Raw genomic sequence first — 25432 nt, 5'->3', positions numbered from 1 at the left:
GCAGTTTTTTTCTTTTTTATTTAACCATAACAGCTTGCTCTTGGTCTAATAGAACTAAAGAAGACCTGTCATCATTGGTCAAAGGTTAAATACCCATTTACTGCGCTGAGCAGAGACCACCCTTCCTCCCTCCATCTCAGATCCACTTTTTGGATTTTTGGTTGTTTCTTGTCCCTCCATTTAAAAGGAATCCAATAGGTTTTGCCCCGGGACTGAGCAATTTGTCAATGCAATGGAAACTGGATGCTTTTTATTTGAAATCATTAAAAAATCAATAGGGCCTAGAGGTTATAAGGTTATTTATTTTAGAGCTTCAGAAGAATAGTGTAAATTGAGAAAAATAAAAACCTCATCTCAACAATAAATGGAGAGCTAACACTAGCAGTTTTATTTTTCTTTCTTTTTAATATATGGCAAGGTAGGAAGGATGATGATGATAATGATGATAATGATAAAAATAATCTCAAGAAGAAGACTGGGAGAAAACATTGAAAAATGTGGAATACACATTTTTTGAAATGAAAAATCTATAGAAAATTTAAAAGTGTAACTTATAACTGGCATCCCCAGTTTCCTAACACTTAATATTCTGCAACATATGAATTGATCAAATGATACAGTACCGTTTGGATTAATCAAATTAAAATGAATAAGAAGCATATGAATTAAACTTTCCTGGTAATACTCAGGGGCAAAAAATACAGAGAATCTGCAAGAATCACAATTAATTGGTTCAAAATTAAAGGTCTGTAATGCTCTAACCGTCAAGGTAACTCTAAATCGTGCCTCAGGTAGACCCTCTGTAGTTTGCCCAACACTCAGCTCTTACAAGCTATTTACCTATTTTGGGGAACTAATTCCGCGGAAACATGCAGGGCTACCTTAATGAAAGAGAGGTTTGCTGTAGCACAGACAAGTTTGCTCAGAATTAATTTTTAATGCTTTATTTTAGAGCAATGATTGCAACCTCCTACTCGGTTTTATAAATATTATATTCCTCATTCCAGTTGTCTGAGTCCATGTATTAGGTTTGATTTTCATTTTTAAACACTTCTGTCTGGTAATAACCTTTCTCCATTTGTATTCCGTGAACTCAATAAAAGGACATCTGGGACATATACAGGCACTGGAAGAAAGGTGATTTATTTTCAAACCCAAAGACTTAAGACCATACAAGTTCACTGCCAGTAGAGGAGACAAGGTAACTGGTGCTGCCATTCTGGTAGGGAAGGTGTTAGGTAAAGGGACGTCAAAAGATGCATTTCTTGCAGGTTAGAAGGCCTGGAAACTGGAAACCAGTTTAAAATACATCTGGGGATGGTCTGATGTTCACCTTGAATATTTTTTTTCTTTTCTTTTTTTTTTTTTTAAGATTTTATTTATTTATTTGACAGAGAGAGACAGCCAGCGAGAGAAGGAACACAAGCAGGGGGAGTGGGAGAGGAAGAAGCAGGCTCATAGTGGAGGAGCCTGATGTGGGGCTCGATCCCAGAACGCCGGGATCACGCCCTGAGCCAAAGGCAGACGCTTAACGACTGCGCCACCCAGGCGCCCCCCACCTCGAATATTTTGATAAGAATCAGCGTGGGCCTGCTGGAGTAAGCAGGAGACTTGTCTCTTACAGAGGGAAAAGGCTACCTCCAGAAAGATACAACATGGCCGACATTTCTCCCCGTGAAGCAGTTCTGGGCATGCCTTGGCTTTTGTCTCCATTTCCCAACAGAATCCCTGTTCTTGACAGGCAGACCAAGGAATCATAAAAAGGAACGTTATAATTTCGATTTTAATCTCAACTTCCCCATATTTATGTGGATCTGCACAACTCAATAAATATTTTGGTGACTTATCGTATTCATCTGAAACTTCTATTTCATTCTAGGCACAGAACTGGAATTCATTCACTCATTCACTCATTTGTCTAACAAATACTCTTGAACCCTATTATATACTGGGTTCTCTTCTAGGCATGGGGTCCAATGACAAACAAGATGGGAAAAGTCCCTGTTTTTGCTTTAGTTTAACAGAATATAAACAAGTAAAAATAATAAATAAGATCAATTCAAATGTGGAAAAAAATTCTTTTGAAAAATAGAACAAAAGAATGCAATGTGACTGGAGATAAAGGGACGAACATTTAGGAAATCAGGGAGCAATTTTCTTTTGAAATGGGATTTGAGGGGCGCCTGGGTGGCTCAGTTGGTGAAGTGTCTGACTCTTGATTTCATCTCAGGTCGTGATCTCGGGGTTGGGAGAAGGAGCCCTGTGGGGCTCAGAGCTCAGCAAGGACTCTGCCCTTCCCCCTGCTCACGCGTGCGCGCGCTCTCTCTTTTTCACTGTCTTAAATAAATAAATAAATCTTAAAAAAGAAATGGGATTTGAGCTGAAACTTGAACAACGAGAAAGAATCAGCCAAGCTGAGATCAGGAGGGAACGATGGTCCAGAGAGGGACAGTAAAGGAGAAGTCCTGATATAAAAATGGAGTGTGGGAGGGACGTGAGTGAGAGGAAGAGGGAGGAGGCAGGCTCAGAGGGGTGAGGAGAAGCCGCATGTAGGCCTGGTGGGCCACGATGAAGCATTTTGATTTTACCCTAGAGTAAATAAAAATGCTGTGATGGAATGTAATTTTGAAAAGAGTGCTTTGGTTTTTCTCTAGATAATGAAGAGCAAAGGGAGCAAAGTGACAGGGTTTTATGGACGGCTTCTGTGGCACATGGCTTGGGAGATGTCTATCAATTGGTCTATCCATACAGATGGGGGAGCGTTTGCATTTGAGCCTGTTCTAAAATAAAACAGAAATTTAGAAAAACGACAGGCTCACCATTAGTTATTCCTTGTAGCCCTTGAGGGCCAATCTAGCCAAACTGTTATTTTCCTACATGGGGAAATTCAGAACGGACCCGAGTATTAAGTATACTCACTAATGGTTCAACACCCCAATTTACTCTATTATGGAAACACTGATAAAGGGTTTTGGAAGGCAACTCTATAAAACTTTTTCCATCTTTTTCAAAACACTTCTGCAACTACAGAGCGAAAACATCACTTAGGAGGCTGGGAATCAGAAAAGAAGGGGATTACTGTTCCATCCCCTAAACGAGGGGAACAGAGAATCACTTTTCAGAGTTTGTTTTTACGCTTCTCCATCTGATCCGTCTCTCACGGAACAACAGGGGACATTTTCCTCAGCTAATGAGGTGACCCTGCTGGGAGCAGTCCTCGCAATAATGAAAAATAACATCTCTGGTGGAACCCAGTGCAAAGTAATTGTTTTTCGTGTCCCAATCAACAGCCTGGCTCCTAAGTTAGGGATTTCAGTTAACTTTCTTACTACTTGAAAGTAAGCCATCAAAAAAGGCATCAGTGCTCTTGGCCAAGGCAGTGAAAGTGAGCTTTTCATTCTTCAGTTTGAATCCCAGCTCTGCTCCTCCCTTCACTGTGACAGCCTGGTCAAATTGCTTTCCTTCTCTACGTCTCAGTGTTCTAATCCGCGTAAGGGAACACGGGTCCTCACTCCCATAGAATTGTGGAGAGGATAAATGAGATTTGTAGAGGGCTGGTACATGGCAAGCAATCGATAAATGACAACTCTATCAATATCATTATAATGCACATCGTAAGTACACTAAGACTCTAGGTGAAGGGATTTTATTTGTAGAGTCAACTCAGATCATTATTTAATGAATGACCTTAGGAAATTCGTGTGAATTTCAGGTTCCTTAGTTATGACAGAGACAAAGAGCTCAGTTTTTCTGAGAAACCAGGAGCATGCACTCTTTTAAATACTGTATACTCTTTCACGCTCTCCTTTGAAAGTGGTTTACGGCCTTTGTGGCTTCTGGCAATGACACAATGGCATGCTTCAGAAGCATGTTTTCAGGGCCAGAGTGCAACTGGGTGCTAAAACAGTTTCTCAACCAGAGGTAGTGCCGCTTCTAAAGGGGGTGTTTGGAATTGGGGCAGGGGAGGTGTGTTTTGGTTGTCATAATGATTAGGGAGTTGTTTGTGGTACTTAGTGAGTGAGGGCCAAAGATACGGCACGTCCTGCAATGGGAGGAACGATCTAATGGAAGGACCGTCTGGAACAAAATGCATCTCCATTGGTAACGACTTCCAAAACCATTGCTCTTGGACTGCTAGAAGGAGCAAAGGCACGGGGCTCCGGGAAAGATGTAAGTCTTGTCCCACTGGTGGCGGGAGCCTCGAGAAGTGCATGTAGGGGAAGTTAGCCCCAGAGCGGGGCTTCTGCTATGGGACATGCTCAAGCTCCATGACTTCCTTTAGAGATTTTTAAAGTAAATGTAAAGTAATTTTAAAGAATGCTTATTTTTCAATGAAGAAATTTTCCTGATCTGGGAGAAAAGGGACTGGAGGAAGTCCAATTGTGGAGAGCCACTTTAAGTGAAGATCTAAATAGTTAGAAAACTGAAGCAAGAGGAGGATGTCTTAAAGAGTTAGTGAAATGCTCCTTATGCTAGAAAACACCTCACAATTACTCAAAGCAGGATTTATCTAGTCCAGTCTTTTTCAGGTGAGGAAACTGAGTCCCAAAGGTGAGAAGTGATATTTTAAAGTAACCAAAAGTATTGCGATTAAAATTTGGTTTCCATCCTCCCACCAATTAAGATTGCATTGTCCAACTCTGGGTGGCCCCATTCAGAACTGTGTGGACTGTAGATGGGGACTGTTAATCTGACAGTGTTCCAGCTGACAGTGGTAAAGTGACTGGGGGAAGGAGTGCCTTTTTCTAATTTCACAAGGTCATCCTCTAGACTGGAGGTGGGGTTGCCCATATTTTTCAGCTGACATTCCACTATTATAAAAGAGCAGAGCCCGTGCCCACGTATCTTAAAAAGGAAAGCAAACTTTCCTTGGTTTTATACTGTAGTAAGTAACATCGAGTTATCTTTGAGTACATGGCTCATAATTGTGCAATAATATGCCTGAACACAGTCTATTTGGCGGGTTTATATTTGGGAGCTTTCAGAAACAAAGCCAGAGACTATACATAAATCTACATTTCTCCAATACACAGCAACGGCTTTGATTTTTCTAGTCTTTAAAAAAAATTTTCTTTTCATGTGATACAGATAATAGACAATAGCCGAATTGATCATGAACTTATGGTTAGCTTTTTAAGAAAGAGAATACAGACGACTTTTATGCCATAAGTAATAGTTTAATAGAAAAAATTATCAAGCAAATATGCTGATGTGAGAAATGCCAGGACCTCTGAGCATCACCAGACAGGTTTAAATTCCTCAAAATCAAGTCTATGCCCTTCCTAACACACAAACTCCCTGGAGTTAAAATAGATCATTGATTAGAATTTCCTATTCTAACCCTTTTCTGTCCATCTGCAGACTAAAGAGCCAGAGCATAGAGTTGTGAAGGGACTTGCCTAACATCACAAAGCTGGTGAACCGGCAATGCAAGGGTCAGATCCCAGTTCTCCATCTACAGCCTCAACGGTATATGTAAGTACTGTGCGGGCATTAATTAGGACATTTAAATGAGGAGAGACAAGGCTATAATAGAAAAGGGCTTGATATGTTCATGGCTTAATTTGCAATTCAGTTATTGAATGAGGTAATGCTAATTATTTCAACTATAAAATACCTCTTCATTGGAAATGTTATCATTGATATTCATGAGAAAGCTAAGAGATTTTCATGCTTAAATGAAACAACTTCCAAACAGCATCTTTTGTTTCAAGTGTGGGGCAAGCAAAGAGGGACACTGAACTTGCGAGTTTCTACTCTGAAGTGACTGGAGAGCCATGCTAGAGTGATGTATAAATGTATGACAATCACATTGTATTTGGCAGAAAATGTTACAGTAAATAAATATTTAAAAGAGAAACATCATTCCATTCAGAAAAGATGCCAACAGGAAAAAAGAAATAAACACCAATAATTGCAGGGACACTGCACATCGGAAGAAAATCATATTTTAGAGCAATAAAAGCTGACAACCACTTGCTTCCAGCATCCAAGAGCCTGCATGAAAAAAGGCTTACTACACCACGAGCCAGATTTGGGTTCTTACGTTGGCTCCCATGCTAACTTGTGGGCTGTTTCAATTCTATGCCTCAGTTTCTTTCTTTGCAAAATAGGATTCTCATTGGAGAATTAGCAAAAGTTCTACTTATAAGGTTATTTTGTATGTGTTTTGAGTTTAATTATATGGAAACAAGTCATTTTGCTTTAGGTTGGCCAAGAGATCACAGTAGATTGGAATCAGAAGCAACTCATGCCAGGGTTTAAAGTCAGTACATTAGGTGGAAAGTGAATAAAATTAAAAATTAATTCTGAAATTCCTTTAAGTTAAAATATACATTATACAGTAATTTTTTAAATTTAATGAATCAATAATTTTTATGCCCTCCAAAGTTTGAGAACCCCTGAGACAGATTTAAGCAACACCTATAAGGAAAGTTTAGATGTATATATCCAGGAATTAAAATCTTTCTTCAGATTTGCTATCGAATCTCTAGTCAAAAGGGAGGTCGGTGGAGTTTTATAAGGTGTTCCTGCTTGTCCCCAAATTTTACTCAATATATTTTAACACAGAGCTGTGTCTATGACCTTAATACATGTAAACAGATTTTATGATACCGTGAGGATTAAATAAAATAGAGGATTAATTTGTATCTTATATGGGGGCTAGTGTGTAAGTTATAAATATGATATAACTCAATTATAATTTATAAGAGCATTAAGCGTGTTCTATAAAAGTGCATGTTTTTAAATCATCAAGTATCTGGTTAGTTTTAGGGTATTAATTTAGCATGTGAAGTTTACCAAACCACTTCATAAGATCTGTCCTTATTTTTATGATCCTAGCATTAGAAAAATCTCTATTCCCCATGGATTTTCCCCTCTCCGTGACCTGACTGCTTGATCTTTCTTGCCGCTGACTTTACAAACAGCCAAAACATGTGATTTTTCTCACATTTCTTCCGATGCAAATGCTCTTATTAAAAATCTCAAGGGCCATTCAAAATAAACATGTCCAGATTTTGTTTTTTTCCTTTTAGGTTGGTTCTTATCTAGCAAGCCCATCAGGACTGCACTAATGATGTCAAAGGTCAGGTCTGTCAAAGACGCTCACGGTCATTTATTATAATTTACCACTCTTTTGAGGGTTTATTTATTGACAGGGGCTTAAGGAACTCCAAATAAATGAATACATAAATCCTAGGACATGACAACAAAAATTGAAAAGAACATTTGCTTGTCACTGATGTCAGTTATCTAAATCGCCACGGTAACCCCCCTCCCCCAGCCTCACAGGACAGCGGGCCACGCCTCACAAAATAACAGCCACGCCCTTCTGAAAATGAGCAGCAGGGAATCGACATCCCAGGGCGTAAAAGCCTTCTCTCGTGACTCACAGTGGATGAAGAAGAAACGTCTGAAATTTCACCCAACAGTTGAGTCAAATCAAACCTGCGGATCAGCTGCCTAAGTGTTTCTAAAGCAACAGACTCTCTCCTGAAGAGTAATACAGTGTCAAATTCACAGGCGATGCTGCTGTCATTCATGGTGGTGAAGACGCCTGACAGAAAAGGTAAAATGAGGACGAGTGCTGCAGGAGAGGCTGATGTGTAGGGTACCATCACCCTAGCAGCTGAGTTTCAGGCAAAAGGAAGTCTATAGCAAAAGCCGTGGCCCGGCACGGACGTGACCTTGGAGGCGTCTAGGCTTTGCTGCGGTTGTGAAAGCTGGCACCCTTCTTGATTCCCTCGGCGTTTCCTTTCCATCCTAGCAGCTGAAGACCTTGCCCTTGGCCTCTCACACTGACTGGCTTGGGGCCCCAGAGGTGTTCAGCAGGTTTCTGTGGGCTAAACGTTCTAACCACATCCCTGCCCTCAAAAACAGGAAAATGTTTTACCAGAAGGGAAAGACGCTAAAGCAAACGGCACTTACTACACCGGAGGCGGGAGGCGGCAGAGCGCGGCGCTGGGCAGCCAGTCCTCGTCCAGACTATTTACCTGCCAGCTGGGACAGCACGCATACCAAGGATGATGCAAACACAGCCGTGACATCAGCTTCTTCCGAACTGTAGATAGAAGCACTCACTGTCTGGCACTCACAATTACGCTTTCCTATCAAATTGCTGTGTTGACAAGAATCTCACTGGAAACTGACTAGCACCTCCTCAAATGCCTACAGGGCGGTTACAAACACATCATTCTCAAGTCAAGAAGAGACTATTTGTAAGGTAAATTATTTCCCCACATTAAAGGCACCTAGGATTCCAGGGGTCCTGGTATGCAGTGTGTCCACACCACAATTTGCACAGAGTTCTGCCACTTCCTCTGTATGTGAGAATTCATGGAAGCGCTATGTGACATGCAAATTTTTTAATGAGTAGAAAGTGCTAAATTTGCAGACCGCATAACATTCTAATTTCCCAAAGTCAGGAAGTTCACTGATGCAGACGCAATTCCAGGCAGTTCTTATTTGTAAATTGTTATTTTTAATTTGTCTACTGTGGCATAAACTCTTCTTGGCAAGAACTAATTCTAAATTCCGATCTGAACCGTGACATATCCCTATGTGGGACTCTAATCTGCGAATGGGATTAAAAACTCAAGTCTGGAGGAATAGCTGCAGTCTCATGTCGTAATCTGAGTATATTCATAAATACATATGAAGCACCACTTCCGGATCAAGCTGCGTATACAGTTTTGGATTGCTGTTTGCTAAAGGAAGAGGCAAGCATGGATTAAACCATATATGCCAACCATGACAAAGTGAATCTTACCAGAAATTCATTACAGAGATGACAAAAGTTGAAAGGTATTAGGTCTCGGTAATATCATTGTATTTCAACATAAAAGGTAAACACGGTTATCGGCTTAGCATTTTTGGAGATTTTCAAGTGCTTTTTTCTTCTGTATCTCTATTCTCTCTGCGTCCACTGTTCCCTCAATCTCTCTCCTTCCCCCCCCCCCTTCTCTCTCTCTCTCTTTCTCTGTGCCTGGAATCATTTTCTGGAAATCCAGTTTCAAAACTGTATTGCAGAACCAGGGGCTGCTTTTATATAATTTTAGAAATGATATAAAGAAACCTAAATGGGCAAACAGCATAACAGACCTTCTGAATAAGATAACACTATTGTGTAGTATTATTAATACTAATTAAGGGAAATCTGTTAAGTTTCTCATATCAGGCATGTGTATTTATTTTCAATAGTCAAAAATGTGCCAAGTTATCTACCCTTTCTTGCTGGATGCAATCTATACCATTTAGCATACTTAAGGTGTCCAGTTTTTTATTTTTTATTTTTATTTATTTATTTTTTAAACGAGCAATGCACTTATAAACCAAAAAGGTCCAACTTCTTTCTGGGACAATAATCAACTCTGATGTCTTCTTTAATAATACATTCCAGTGAAATAACACAAATTTTTGAGTTCTTAATTTGAATGTAGGGTCTCCAGTGTAGGAACTACGTTTTCAGGCCAATGAGCGTATATCCAGTGTAACATACGTGATAAATGTTACACATCAGTATCAACTAATGTGTGTGGATGGCCTAAAAAATTTAGTGGAGCTTCTGAAATTGCTTAAAGACCATGACCTTGTTTCACAAATGAAATTACACAGCATCTCATAATGAATCCAATTCATCAAACAGTTTAAGAATAAGTGTGCTTGCAAGGACAGAGTGATATGTACATAATAGGCAACTAGGAAATAATGCAGAACTCTAACTCACTTCCAAATCCCCATGCCTCTGAAATCCTTTTATATATATACCCTGGATTTACTAGCTGTAAGTAACTCTTGCCACCCAGGGTTTTTATACAACGAGGGTTTATGCAAGTCTTTTATGCAAATACATTTTGGTAATCAAATTTTAATCGAATCTAATTTGAATCAATGGGACCAATTTTCTAGGACGAGTCAGTGGATATTGTTATATCTCAAATCCCAAGATTCCTGCTTCCAGGATCACACAGTTGTTCTAGCCAATCCTCATCTCTTTTTCAGAAAGTCATTTACAATTACAAACATAATGAAAAGCCAAGTATAAAAAACATGGTGAATAAAAAGCATATTGAAAAAGAAAGAAATCTCACTGGCCAAAAATAAATGCACACGTTTCATTCATCTTTTTCCTAAGCTTACCTTTACATAGTTATGACTAAATGCATATGTAAGTCCATATTCTGCTTTTCCATGTTAAACCATCATAAACATTTTAGTGGCTGTATCATATTCCACCTTATGTAAGTGCCACATTATTACTTAACCACGGCTCTAATACTGGATTTTCAGGTTTTGCTTTTTTTTTTTTTAACAGCAAATTACAAAGAATGTAAAGCATATTTGGCATATATCTTCTTAGGTATTTAGATTAATTTCTTAAAATTTATTCATTAAAGTAGGATTACTGGACCAAAGGGTATAAACAATTTTAAAGCCCTTAACTCATACTGTCAAATTGCTTCCCCAAATAATTGTAAAAATTTGTATTCCCATTAGTGAAATACTAGAGACTTCACTTCGTACATTTGCTAACATTCAGGATTATTATACCTTTAAAATATCCAATAATCTTGTAAGAAACCCTTGAAGACTTTTGATGACAAATTTCATTTGGCGTTGGGGAACCACATATTTCCTAAAGTGTTTTAAACACAAAACTGGGAGTGTGGTAAACAATTTAGAAAATTTTTGATTAATTACTCAGTAGAAAATTAAATATTCTAAAAACTATAGAGTCTAAGAAAAATAAACACCTAAATTAAAACTACGAGCAAAACCAATCTCTGATATGTTACTTGGGCGTAATGGGAGATTAAACTCAATTACTAATGGCCTAATTAGATAGTCAAAGCTATTTTATTTTATTTTATTTTATTTTATTATTATTTTTTTAAAGATTTTATTTATTTATTTGACAGAGATAGAGACAGCCAGCGAGAGAGGGAACACAAGCAGGGGGAGTGGGAGAGGAAGAAGCAGGCTCATAGCAGAGGAGCCTGATGTGGGGCTCCATCTCATAACGCTGGGATCACGCCCTGAGCCGAAGGCAGACGCCTAACCGCTGTGCCACCCAGGCGCCCCAGTCAAAGCTATTTTAAAATAAGGTTTGCGCTATACTGTAAGTTCCACTTCCTAACTTTCAATCTTTCTCTATAATTATGGATTTAAGTATGTCTCTCCTAAACAGTATAAAGCGGGATTTTCTACTACAATTTTGAACCTCCTTTAACAGGTAAATTTAACTCATTTACATTGTTACCCCTGACATATGATGATCCTTGGTCTATACCATCTTAATTACTGTTTTCACGTACCATGGTTTTCTGTTGTTGTTGTTCCTTTCCTGCCCTTAAAAATCTTAGTTTGAATTTACACATCCACCTTTTATGTGTGTAGTCAATCTTAATATTTTAATTGGTAAATGTGAATCAACAGAATTGAATGCAAATAGTGTTACTTATTTTTTTTACTGAACACTATATGGAAGTTAGAAAATTTTAACTCGCATCACACTTCCCCATATGCCCTGTTAAGGTTGTCAATAATTTAGTTCCATCTTATTTTCATTTTATTTTCTGCCTCTTCATTGGTCTCTCTCTCTTTTTTAAAGAATCAATTTTTATTTTATATTTTTAGTAGTTTACTCAGTGAGAGTTTGTGAATTGTAAGCCCTCTCTATTTTGATTATCTGAAAATCTTTTAAATTTCGCTCTCTTGAGCAAATCTGGATATTCTCATTCTCTTCTACATGTGTTTTAACCTCTCTTTTATATAATCACTTACTTTATCTTTCTTCCCTGTGTTCTGAGAGGTTTCATGGGATCTACATTCCAGTTGACTAATTTTCCCTTCCTCTGTATCCAAAGTTGTCTCTGATTTGATTTTTAATCTCCTGCTGAGTTTTAACTTTCAGTCGTTTACCTTTCTAGGCATTCATTTGATTTTTCCCCAAATGTGTCTGTCCTTTTTACAATGTTCTATTCTTGCATTTGTGCTTATATGCCAGTTTTTCTTTTTACTTTTATTATGCTATAGTCTCACTCAGACTGCTCCGAGTCCGTGTTATGAGAGTGCTAAGTAACTCACTGTTTTGTGCACTCTCTCTTGCAGCGGACTGTTCCCTTGGGTGATGTGAAACTTCATATTGTAATCTCATTTCCAGGAGTGGGCTATTTTTGTCTGAGACCAATGCACTCAGGTTGTGGAAAGAACTCAACAGAACGGCTTGTTGCTTGCTTCTCCTGGTACCCTAGAAGTTTCACCAATTATGTTAATTACATATCCTTTGTTTTTTATTTCCTTAGTACTAGATCTGAGACTCCACGGCAGATCTCAGTGTAGGATTGTGGTTTTACTATAGGTTTTATTTAAGTGAAGATTTCATTTTTTATTTTCTCTGTCATGAATTTTCTTGTGGCTTCCCTGGGCTGGTGGGTAAAAATCTTCTAGTTGTTTTTCATGGTGGGAGCAGCCACTTATGAGAGCCAGCTTTATTCAGAGGGCTCTAGATTTCAACTCTTGGCCTCAGGCTTGTGCAAATTCTGGGTCTCTGCCTCTGTGCCAAAACAAAAACTCTAACTCCCAATCCCTAGGATCTACCTCTATGGCCAATGCCCCTCTGAATTATTCTGGTATCCATTCATGCAATTACCTCGGTAGTTTGAGTTCCTACTTTATTTTGAGGATTTCACATTGTATTGCTCTTAAGTATCAATTTGGCTTTTAAAATATACTACACTACATTATCTAGGTTTCTGAATTCTACTGACCTCTATTATAAACTCTGAATTTCTCCTACCTAGCAGTATATCTACATTTATCTCAAAATCATCTGCATACAATTTCAACTAGGATTACAGTTTCAGAGGTATTGTAAACTTGGTTCAAAGGTAACTAGCTTTATTTTGAGTAAACATTGCAATGTTGATGAAAGACTATTAATGCCTCAAAGACACTCATTCTCAAAAGTATATAAATGCTAAATGATAACCCCTAATTGTCAATTGCAACTTCCAGGCTGTCTTTTCTACCTCCATTCTATTTCTTAATATTGACCTTGTCCTTCTTGCAAGCTGGGTACTTTCACTATTAGAAAGCCTTTGTTTTCCAAAATAAGGACCAAGAGCAGTATTATTTCTTTGCAAGACTTTGGTGCAATGCTGTGCCAGAAACACCCAGTTTACTGGTAAGTAGAAACTATAACTTTCACTGTAAAATACTATCATTACACTGTGCAGCACTATCTCTGTGGTTTTTATCACTGAGGAAATCGATAGCACAGACTACAATTTTCTGTCGCACTAGAGTAGATAGAGGAGGCCAGATGAAAGAGTTTGACTTAGTAGGGCTGTTACTACAGCAAATCAGAATTGTAAAAGGAAGTAACTTTTTAACTGACTTATTTTTTTTTTGCCAGTATCTTAATTTATTTATTTATTTTTTATTTTGATGTAAAGCTCGATGACTCATTAGTTGCGTATAACACCCAGTGCACCATGCAATACGTGCCCTCCTTACTACCCATCACCGGCCTATCCCATTCCCCCACCCCCTCCCCTCTGGAGCCCTCAGTTTGTTAACTGACTTATTTTAATCCAAATACTCAAATGTTTCAGTCTAACAAGAGACTTTATAAAAAAATAAACAAACAAAAGACAACAACAAAACCCTGTCTTGTAGCGTTATTCCCCTTCCTGATTTATACAACCACTTCATGCCATCATTACTGACAAATATCCAATCATAAAAAAAAAAATTCTATTAGTGCCATAAGAAACAAGCTAGATGCTACAGGGATGCTATGTCATGTAAGTCTTAATTTGAATATTTCATGTTTGTATTTGACAAATGTCATAATTTAGTAGATGTCATTTTGTGTAACCAATTAAAGGCCCAAAGTTCCATCTTGCAGCGTTGTATTTCCTGTTAAATAGGTTGCTTTGGGAATTTAAAAATATGCACAATAGAACCAGTAGGTGTTAAATCACCCAAAGTTGAAATGCAGTATTGAAAGAGGGAGAAAGGGAGAGAGATGAGGGACAGCGGGGGAGAGAGAGAGGGAGAGAGAGGGAGAGACTTCAAATATTGCTACTTTTTGATCACATGAATCAATCTGTTTTCCACTAAAGGAAGAAATTAAATTATAAAAATCTTAAAGAATAACTTGGTGTGTGCTATGTTTTTTTTTTAATCCTCATCTCAAACTCATGCCTAGAGGAACAAACCCTGTATCTCTGGATTAACGGATAGGAAAGCAGCTGTATTCTTTTCATTCTTGCATCTCCAATACAGACTTGGTGAGGTACACAGCAGCAGTCTGCAAATCATAACCAGAAGCTGTGTTTTACACGCAGCAGCTGCCAGTTCTCAAAGAACGCGACATACTGCGGACAGAAAAATAAGAGGCCTGCTGAATTTTTATTCTGTGTCAGCAACGTAATTACTTATTTGTATTTTAAGTAAGGTTTCTTTTTCAAGGTCCTTGTGTATCTAGACACTGGAAGGTAAACAGAATTTCATCAATGTGGTGAAAGTGAAATATTTTATTTTTAAATGATAAATACAAACACTTCTACACAAATATATGGGGTTGCTTGTGTTCTGCAAGCAATTTGTCATATGTTATAATAAATGTCAACATCGGCGGCTCTTAGTTAAGATCCAAAGAGACCATGTTGTCTGATCCATTCATCTCTGTAGCTGTGATATCAGAATAATTCTTACTACCTTAATTGGTGATCATGGAAGATGCTAAAACTTGTATATCTAAGGGCTCCTCGGTTAAAGGGATAAGAGTGTGCAATCAAAATACCATTTCATTAAGAAGAGCTAAGAAACGAAGTCATGAAAAATGGGGACTATTTAGCCTACTCCCCCATTATATTCCCGAGCCAATCTTCTACACCCATTTTTAAAATTTTTGTTTTATTAACATTATTTCCTTTAAACAAGCATTAACACAAACCTAGCATTTTCAAGGACTTGTGGAGATGCTCCCACTAAGGATCTGTTGTAAATTGGTAAATCTGTCTGCAGGACCATTTCCTGTGCTTTATATGTATTTTACATTCATGGACATTGGTTCGGTGACGGCCATGAATTAGGAATAAATAGCTTACTTTTTTGAAGTCATGTGATTCTACTCGGAAGAGTTTAGGGTACCCTTTTATGCATTCAAATAAAACTAAGGAATGGTTCCCTGGTCTAGAAAGAGTGACAGTTTTCCCATGGATATGACTAAATCACTCCTTGCTCCTGAAAACGCAATACTGTGTATTCCATTTGTTGACTAGACGGTTATTCATTCTGGTTCCTGAGAGATCAGTTCTTTCAATTCTGAGACAGAGCTAGTATACTGGCATATTACTGCATTTTTGTTGTTGTTGTTCAGAATTCTTAATTTCTGATATTTCCAAGAAATCCAAATGGTTAAACCTCGGGCCTCGCACCTGTCTTTTGTTTGCTTAAATTGACTTACTCTGCATGCAAAGCCCATCAGTGCAGTTCTTGGATTGCAAGACGAGGCCATCGCAGTCCTTGCCTCCGTTCTTGGGGGCGGGCGCCGTGCACTCCCTCCTGCGCCAGTGCGTGCACTCGGTCCCACAAGTAGACCACTTGCTCCATGAAGTCCACCTGCCATCCACTGCCACGCACACACACACAAAAACCAGCAGAAGGTCAGAGGGAGAAGCAGCTACTTGAGGGGAGAAAGGAGTAGAGCTCATGTATAAATAACACAAAACAGAAAACTGAAGAAAATGCCCCATCAAGGAGTACTGTGTTCTTGTCCAGGGCTGGGAAGTGAGCATGCGCAACATGCACCATCAGGGTTCTGTGAACTTTTCTTCCTGGGGGTGTGACTGCGTCCTTACTGACCAAGCCAAGGAATCACTTAAAGGGAGACACAGAAACAAAGCTGTCACCAGGAGGCACATAAAAGTAGATCATGATGGTGCCTTTCCTTCTAGTAAAAGGAAAGCTTTTGGATTTTGCATTGAAAATTAGGGGACTTCTTTTTGGATTCAAAATTTCTTCATGCACACTGTCATGTGGGCAGTGCGAGCAAACTTGTGGGGCAATATGGAGAAGAGGTTAGTACAATGCGGAAGAAGTGTGTCTATCCACTCACTGACCCCCCCATCCATCCACCCATCCATCCATCCCTATCTATCTATATCTATCTATCTATCTATCTATCTATCTATCTATCTATCTCTATCTATCTATCTATCTATCTATCATCTATCTATCATCTATCACCTATCTACTTATGTATCTATCATCCATCCATCTATCTATCATCTATCTATCTATCATCTATCTACTTATGTATCTATCATCCATCCATGTCTTAAATACTCTTTTCATTTAATTTTTTTATCCAGGCATCTTGATTCTGTTGAGACCTTCTTCAATGCTTTGTTGAAATGACTATATTAGTTTCCATATATTATTTCCATATTATATTTCCATATATAATAATTCTATGCCATTATTTGATGATATAGATATTAGTAATTTTATTTTACAAATATTTACACACATTCCTAATTTTTCGCTGGGATTCAGTCATTTAGAATTGACTAACTTTCTCTCTAATTTTTGTTGCTGGCTTGTTAGTAATCTCAGTGATACTGAGCTGATAAATCGCTATCTTAAACACACACAATTTAAATTCTAAGTTGAAAAAAAATACAGTAAGTCTCACTAAAGTCACACTTAAAATGCATTCTTAAAAAATTCTTACATAAATAGGACAAGAATATTAAAAATCAGTTAAATAAAAAGTTTCCCGAAATACACAATTATGATCATCCAGAATTCAGCATAAACAATGCCAAACATCATTTACTGAACAGCTAATATACATAACATCTTACACTTATATATTCATAGAAATTATATCAATTTTAGTAGTCTACATAGTTTAGGAAATCGATATGATTTCATATTCAAATTATTGTGTATATATATATTACGTATAATGTGTATGGAGATATAAACATGCCCATATAAAAAAATGAAGGAAGCATTAATATTTCAATCATCCAGAGTTGGCTATTTAAGCAACTCCCAGATATTTGGAGAAAAGACCTGGATCATCACAAGGTGTCTACACACACACACAAACACACACACACACACACACTTCTATTTCAACTCAAAATGCTCAATGCATTTTTAATTGTGGAAGTCAATACCCAGATAAAATACAGGAGAGTATAAGGTAAAATACTGAAATTCTAAACCCAGCGAAGTGTCAAAATTTGTTAAATAAAATCTCTCAAAAGATGCAGTGTAGGATACTGTTTGGATATTGAAAAATGGACACCTGGAAATATAAAATATAGATGATATTTTTCTCTCCAGCTCATTCCTACAGCCCATCTCTGATAAACCATATATTAAAGGATGGATAAGACAAAAGGTAGCCTAAATAAAGGGAAGTGAGGAGACTGTTTCTAAATAACAAAATCACAAAAAGATAAAATAAAATACAAATAAATAAATAATGAAATTGACAACGTAACAGCTACCCCAATGGAATGCGCTAAATTTATGGATTATTTCAAAAGAATTTTGGCTTAACTTTTTAATATGTAATTGCGTATTTTAGTTGGTTTTGGTTTTGGCAACTATCACCTTCGATTTGCCCAGGCTAAGAGCTGGGGACGATATGAGACGGCCCAAAAAGATGCTCAGCGGCAGAGGGAGGTAACCTCGCGACAGGTGCCACTGCAGGTAACTCACAAAAACAGGCGGCCAACAAGTGCAGATAACAGAGCCGACTGCATTGTATTTTCAAAACCCATCAGCCCATGTGTCACAAAGCTTTGCCTTCCTTTTAATTCATTCCAAATGTTTTATTTGCCCTTGCCCAGAAACTGACACCAAATATCAAATATTTCAGTCTAAAACATTTTCTACATTTGAATTCCAATAATTTCCATGACTGTCTGAAGATCAAGGGTTGTTATTCCTAAAATGTGTGGCTTTCAGTGCTGCCTAAATCCCTTGAATTATAGACCCTATAATCTTGGCTCCAGCAGTTTGTTGAGTAATAGAGAGGGATTCTGTCCCTAAGTGTTTAATCTCCCGTTTTATTCTGTTTTGCATGTTTGGGTAATAAAGTTAAGTACTGTTTGGGGGAAAAATACTTGATTTCTCAGCAATGTAAGCATCGAATGATATGAAGGATATAAATAATTTTTATTACACATTCAGGTCAAGAATAAGGCTTTGTGTATATCCCCTAAAACATATTCCTAGAATGGGAGGACACGTCTGGAATGAGAACCCTGGTTTGTTTACCTGGGCATAAGGTGGTACAGGCTATTTTCTGCACACTCTGCCCCTCACAGAAGGCACCACCATTGAGTGGTGCTGGGTTGGTGCAGGTCCTTGTGCGTTTCTGATATCCTCGTCCACAGCGGCTATTGCACACAGACCACTCTGTCCAGGTGGACCAGCCACCATTGACTGGAAGGAGGTAAATACAAAATGCGAGTTACATGTATGTTCACGCACATGCAGACACACAAACCACACACCACACGTAAACAAAAACTCATCTGCTAAGTGAACATAAAAAAAAATCAAAAATTTCAAAGCTAGAAGAGACCTGAGGCATCATTCATTCAAAATATTATCAAAGAGTGGAAGAATCTAAGCATAGAGATAAATAAAATGAACTACCCAAATTTACTCACCTACTCAGAAAACTAAATAGAACCGGGTTCTATTTTCCTTGGCTAGTGTTCCCTAAAATATATATATTCCCCTTACCTAGTCAAGCTCCAGAAATTATTTTTGACAGCTTAGCTCAAATAATAAATGTTTACCTCCTTATGCCAAGGCTGCAGGGGGATCTGAAGTGTGAGAATTGAATAAAATCACATAGCTTTTTCTAAATAGCAGATGACTGATTAGTTTTCTTTAGCATACGCAAACTTTACAACTCTTTAAGGACTTTTAGTCAGTTTCACTAACCCAGCGAACCTGGTTAAAAAATAAAGTCTTAATATTGTTAGATATTCAACTAATTGAGTAGCTATTCGATTGAATTGGCAATTAGTTTATGTAATTGAAATGGACGCCCATGCTGTGTGTAAAGGGTCACTACAGTGTTTGATGGAGAGTTCAGGATAGGTGTGACTATAAAACCTACATTCTAATGCTACGTTCACTATTCACCTCTGGAGATCTCCCTCTAGAAAAAAACTCTGATATATTGTAGTCCTTACATAATGTGAGTTTAGATTCAATTCTTGTAATTAAGCATTTGATAACAAAAATTATTCGCTCGTACTTAAAACCTGACACAATGAGAATGCGTGTCTGCTTCCTGATCACGAAGAAGAGTGCTAGACGTTCAGGCAGCACACACCTTACAGGTGCACGTCATATGCCCGTCATCTCCTCTCCTCGAAACCTACGCAATGGGAAATCATCATGAATGTGTTATACAGACAGACACAGACAAGAGTGCTTTTTGATCGCAGTTATTTTCTATATAAAGATAAATAATTGTAAACAACTGCAATGTTCGACAACAGGAAAATGGTAAGGTAGATGCCTGTTCCTGTGATTGACACCTAGACAGCCATTAAAAATGGAGCTAGAGAAGTCTATTTAATAATACATGAGTATTTCAACATTTTCTAAGTAAAAAATATATTTATACCCCTTATTTTAAAATCTTATCTATCCATAGAAAATACCAGTAGTATGCATATCAATCTTTTTGAAAGCTGTTTCTGGATGGCAAGATGACAGGCTTCTGGGCAGTTTCTTCTTTGATCTTTTCTGTGTTTCCCAAATTTTCTTTAACAGATACATATTTTCAATCTAAAAATGATACTAACATAAATACATATACACAACAGACTTGAAAATGAAGTACCCATTAGATGTATGTTTTGCTGTGGACTTCTGGTGAGTCTCATCTATGAGCCTTAGACAACTTACTTTATGGGGCCATGAAAACGACAAACAGATGGTTGATAGGTTGAGTTTCAGTCTGTGTTCCAAAAAGCAACTTAACCTGCCCAGCTTTACAAAACCAGATGTCATGGAACTGTCAGTATAAATTGCTTACAAGCATACTGGCAGGCCAATATTTGGGGTTATGGTATACATGTACTGCTCTGGTAGGATTTTTATGAGAAATGAATAGTCATAAACTTCTAGAAGAAAAAAGGCATGTGAAAGTCCCAGACTTATTCACTTATTCTACAGAGAAGGAGACATGGGCTCCTAGCATCCTGGTCAAGTGACCGACTGAAGGTCAGTTAGTCGGAAAGCTAGTCCTAGAGCACAAGCCTCCTGACCTCTAGTCCAATGCTGTTCTCTGAACTCAAAATGCTCAAGATCCTTGTGTTTGAGTCTTTCTAAAAACAATGGGCAGCTTGTATTTATAGATATTGCAAGCCCGCTATACATAGGAAAAGAGATTTGCATGTATATTAAACATCTATATAAAGCATACACAGAGAGTCTGTCTTCATTAGTTATCTATGATTACTACATGCTGTGATGGGCTCATTTCTCTTTTGCCCTTCAAATGCTGTTAATCAAGTCCTTCAGCTGGTTTAGAGAAAGACAAAAAGAGGAATCATTTCATTGCGACTGAAGAGAGGCAACTGCTTACAATTTAACAGAGCCATTATCTTGACGAGAAAATTCAGCCTCAGAGTACTCAGAGGATTAAAAAATTGTCTGTATCTGTCTTGTAACGAAAACAAGGGATTTAAAGTGTCACCATATTCAGCCTTTGGAACATCACAGTGGCTCCTGTTTCTCATAACTCCTCACAGCATGAGGACACCCATCTGAAGGGCACGATCTGCAGTAAGTACCACAAGCCAGATACTGGCCAATGGCTCCCCTCCTTCCTAGTCACGCAGACCCGAAGGCCCCTGGAATGTCCTTTACCACTAACGCAGCCATGAGAAGCTTCCTTAAGTTCTAAGCGGGTGGTGTGACACAGGCATCTCGTGTAAGAGCTGGCATACCCTCCGAATACTTCCCAGGGATGCTGGGTTACCTTTGATACAATAAATCATCAAGAATATGAGGACCTTCTGTCCGTCCAACACTGTGAGAAAGGCATGAACAGACTGCACAGCCTCTCCGTCTATAACGGAGCTTACCGCACAACTGGGGAAATGAAAGTACCCATTGAATGCCTGAAGACAACCGAGCACTAAAAAGCACAGAGAAATAAAAGCATCACATGCTAGAGTGAAATCGGGAGCAACACTGTTGGGTATTTCTGGAGAAAGGATAGGCCCCGTTGGAGATGAGCTGGACTAGAAAGGACCAGAGAGTGGAAGGGAAGCTTCTGGAAGAAATCATTACGTTGAACCTTGCCACGTGGTTAGGATGAGGGCCAGGGCAATAGCAGCACTTGCCTTCACTCTAAGTTCCCCGGAGGGAGCGTGCGAAGCAAATCCCAGGAAGTCAACGCTGCTCTGATGTGTTTACCTGACTGAGCCAAGGCCCACAGACATATGAGCAGGCTGACTCAGGCATCTCCAAACTCGCTCTGGATCTGGGTGGTCCAGGGAGGGGGGTGCGGGAAGGGGCTTAGAGAGGCAGGGACATCCGCTGGCTCCGGTGCAGGCACTCAGGTAGATTTCCCTCATCTTCCCCATAAGCTCACTGACAAAAGGCTAGGAATGTCCAAACCTAGTCTTTCTATGAGTATCAGGGAAGCAGGTAAAACTCACCATCAGAGCCGGAAGCTGGGAGAGAGCCTCTCCTGGACATTTTAAATTAAAACGAGACACGGTAGTTTGACATGAACTAGATTGAGACTCGGACAGCCCACTCACCGTAGACTATGACAGTTGCAGTCGTGCTTTTCCTCTTGGCAACGATGTTTTTGGCAACACAAGTATAGTTTGCAGTATCTGAGAGGCGGGCCTGCTTTATGATGAGGTTGTGATCAATAGTAATATAAAAATTCCGATCTTCAACAGGATCAATTATGTCTTCATTTTTCAGCCATTCCACCTAAAGAAGCACAAGAGAAATAGATAAATCCCCAGTCTGGATCCCTCAGTGGCTGTCTGTCCTAACTTGTGCTTTATAAATTGTATAACGTTTTGCTTCAGGCTCTGAACTTCTGCAAACGGAGAGGAAGTAACTTTCTGAGGTCATGTTAAGTATCACTCACCTGCCAAACATGCTGATTCTGTCTGTACTCCATTATTCTCAAATGTCAATGAACCAATTGGGAAATACAGTGTTTAAATTGTTTTCACTTCGCCCCGCGGGCAGGAACAGGGAATACGCACTGCCAAGTTCAGAACCCAATCAAAAATAATAGGCTAAGCGTTTCAAACCGAACTCAAACCTTTTGCTATTCGATTTGTTTACTCTTGGCAACTTACTCGCTGCTTTTCACGAAAGAATGTAAAGACTATTAAAAAAGCTCAAAAGGCATCTTAGACATCATGTAGCTGTAATAAACCAACGTTTGGATGATTTACGTGTAACCTTGCTGAAACATATGGATTAAATTTCCCCCAAAATGCACTTATTTTAAAATGTAACAAACACATATTTGGAGATGCATTTCAGCCAAGATACTTGGAGAAAAAAAAGGGTTTGTACCAACTTTCAATATAATCCAAACAGCATATACATTATAGTAAAAGCTCTCCTTTTGTGGATCACTAGCCTCAAACCTTTGACTCATGGTTTGCTTCTGGGGAGCCTAACCTAATACGTGACTGTTCAAAACTACTGAACTATTTTTTTCTATGTAAATAACATCAATTTTGCAACAGCAATGTTATCCTTACAGATTGAAAGGAGGGAGATACAGCTGTATAAGCTTTTCCTTATGGAGGATAAATTATTTCTTGTTCTATAAATTGCTGCTGCTGCTTTTTCCCCCCCCTATGCACGGGTTTTTCTATAAAGCAAAACAAAATTGATATTTGCTACACTTAAACTTTTCTTTTGCAGTGATGGGATAATGGATACAAGTAATCTTTAGCAGCAGAGAGTCAATAGTGTTGCCATTTTTGAAATCGTAAGGAGTTTCTCCAGCACCACAAGAGGTCTGGAAATTAATCTCTGAATCTGTCAGTGGGTTTGACGTGGTACAGCTCTAAATTACATTCAACATAGGGACTCTAAAATAATGCTCCTCTAATCCTTAGAAGAGAGGCCACAATTTAAAGGGAAAAACAAAAACCAACCACAATTCTGAAATAAACGTATGAGGATGTAGATAAGAGCAACTATTTGTAGTGATACAAATTTTGAAATGGCAAAACGTTCTTGATATTTAGACCACGGTAGTGAGAAACAGAATGGAATCCACCTAAAACAGTGGAATTTGAAAACATGCATTTTGTTTCCAAATACAGACAGCACATTCGGTCAGGGCCATGCTTGGATATATACCTGGTCAGAGAGTCATACTCTCTTGACCTGGATTTTCTCAAACTTTGGCTGTATGTGTGCTGTAGCATGATCTTGCTAGAAGTGCAAGAGGGAAGGTAGCAAAATTCATACCACTACGAAGTTTTTTGATAATTACCAATTACCATTAATTATCTGATGATAATTGAAAGCAGACATTAATTTTTTAATCTAATCTTTATGTAGGCATGTCTATGCCATTCTAAAGAGAGCTTTCCACTTACAGAAGGCGCTGTTGGTTTTGTATTCACTGTGTGTGTGTGTGTGTGCTCTTAGTACTTTTCTTTCAAGGACCCATAAGTGCTACTCTTTCTTTGAAAGATGGGTTTCAGACTCCTGAACTCTTCCTGGAAATGCCTAGGGGTTCACAGCTCCTCTGCCCCACAACCTCCCCCCAGCCATTGTCTCGTGGGTGTGGAAATATGTTTCGTGTCCAACTGGGGTCAGAATCTGAGCTGCTACTCTCTAGACCTTCCCTGCAGGATGAGGCTGACGCTATTTCCTTGAAGTGTCACCTGAATGTCCACACTTACTGGGCTTCTCATTTTCTGTCCAGCTTGCTCCACTCACCTAAGGTTCTCACTCCCATGAATGCTTCCATAAAAAAAATAACGTCTCGCATTCAAATCTTGGCATCGTGGTTTGCTTCTGGAGAATCCGGCCTAACCCATGATGGTTGAAAACTACGGTTTCTTCTATTTTAATCACATCAGTTTACAACAGTGATATAATCCTCAACATAAGTGGCATAAAGAGATCCCAAGGGATACTGCAAACCACTTGTTTATTTGAAAGTTTATTACTTGGAAGAAAAAGAGCAATCTGCACAATTGACAAGATCTAAAAAGACCTCCATGATTATTGGGTAAACCATCTTTACTTTCAAATACTTCGCTCCACATTTTTCTCGAGTCTCTTGCTAGTGCTGGAGCAAAGACTATGACCTGAGTTTTAAGGGCCCCTGAAGAACCCCAGAAGTACTGAGGAGGCCCCCAGGGTCCTGGGGGGCAGCACTGCCCTCCTCCCCAACTCTGGCTTTAACCCCAGAAGCTCAGCTTTGCTCTGTTTTCCATACCTGGCTCACTTGTAATGCCTTCGTTTAAAGAAACAGGGTTCGCCACTGCTTAGAAATAGCCGTAGGAATGGGAAGGTGAGCTGTGGGCTCCTCCAGCTTCCGGTAAGTCCCCTACCCCCTGTTCCCTTCATGCCAGTACTCCCAGCTGCCGAAACACCCTGCTTTGAGACCACATCTCCACAAGCAGCCCAGGTCATCGCTCACCGCCTGCACTAGAATCCTCACGCTGCTCTGCCCATCTCTGTCTCCCACCCTGCAAAAGTCTTGGCATCCTTCCAAGCTGCTTTAGAAGCAGCAAAATTCTCCAACATTTCAAACTCTTTTCAGATTGTTTTCTTCATTTTTCTTTAACTAAAACCGAGCTATTCATGATACTACTGTGTTTTTTTCTGGAGTTCTCTCAAGTGTGGATGTTTGATTTCCCAAATACAACATACACTGGGCCTGGGGGTCAGGAAATATTGTCCTCCTTGTTCTGCCCTGTCTATTCCAGACCATTCTCTCCAAACAGCTTTGCTTTGAATCTCATGCCATCAGATTATGTCACCCACTTTCTATTTTTTTTGCAGTCATCTACAGACCTCTGGACTCACAGCCATTTTATCCAGCTCATTTTCTGTCATAATTTCTAATGATTTTAATAACCACAAACATGACACTTTCAACATTTTGGCCTCTCAATTACACAGCACTCCTTCCTGCCGTGGATCTTGGTCTCTAAGACACACTTACAAGCCAAAGACTTTCAATCCTGGCCTCACTGTAGACTAATTTGGAGGTTCATAATATATCAATTCTACATCCAATCCAGAGAAATTAAATCTAACCCAGAGAAACGCTGATTCACCGGTCAAGACTAGTCTAACATCCATATTTTTTAAACTCCTCAAGGGGCCGTGACTTACTGCTAGGGTTCAG

The 25432-nt window shown here is 38.9% G+C and overlaps 1 protein-coding gene across 1 annotated transcript in view; it reads right to left on the bottom strand.

Moving 5' to 3' along the window:
* Positions 1-25432, bottom strand: part of UNC5C (unc-5 netrin receptor C) — a 335202-nt gene that overhangs the window by 44839 nt on the left and 264931 nt on the right. The window contains exons 5-7 of the mRNA XM_008707176.2: positions 21837-22017; positions 18313-18480; positions 15479-15643 (exon numbers count right to left, since the gene is read on the bottom strand). Of these exons, the coding sequence (XP_008705398.1) occupies positions 15479-15643; positions 18313-18480; positions 21837-22017 (514 nt within the window). The remainder of the gene's footprint in view (positions 1-15478; positions 15644-18312; positions 18481-21836; positions 22018-25432) is intronic.

The sequence above is a fragment of the Ursus maritimus genome, unplaced genomic scaffold (assembly GCF_017311325.1).
Source record: "Ursus maritimus isolate PB19 unplaced genomic scaffold, ASM1731132v1 scaffold_8, whole genome shotgun sequence".
Classification (NCBI taxonomy): Eukaryota; Metazoa; Chordata; class Mammalia; order Carnivora; family Ursidae; genus Ursus; species Ursus maritimus.
The sequence above is the reverse complement of the archived record's forward strand: the minus strand, read 5'-3'. Positions and strand labels throughout refer to the sequence as shown.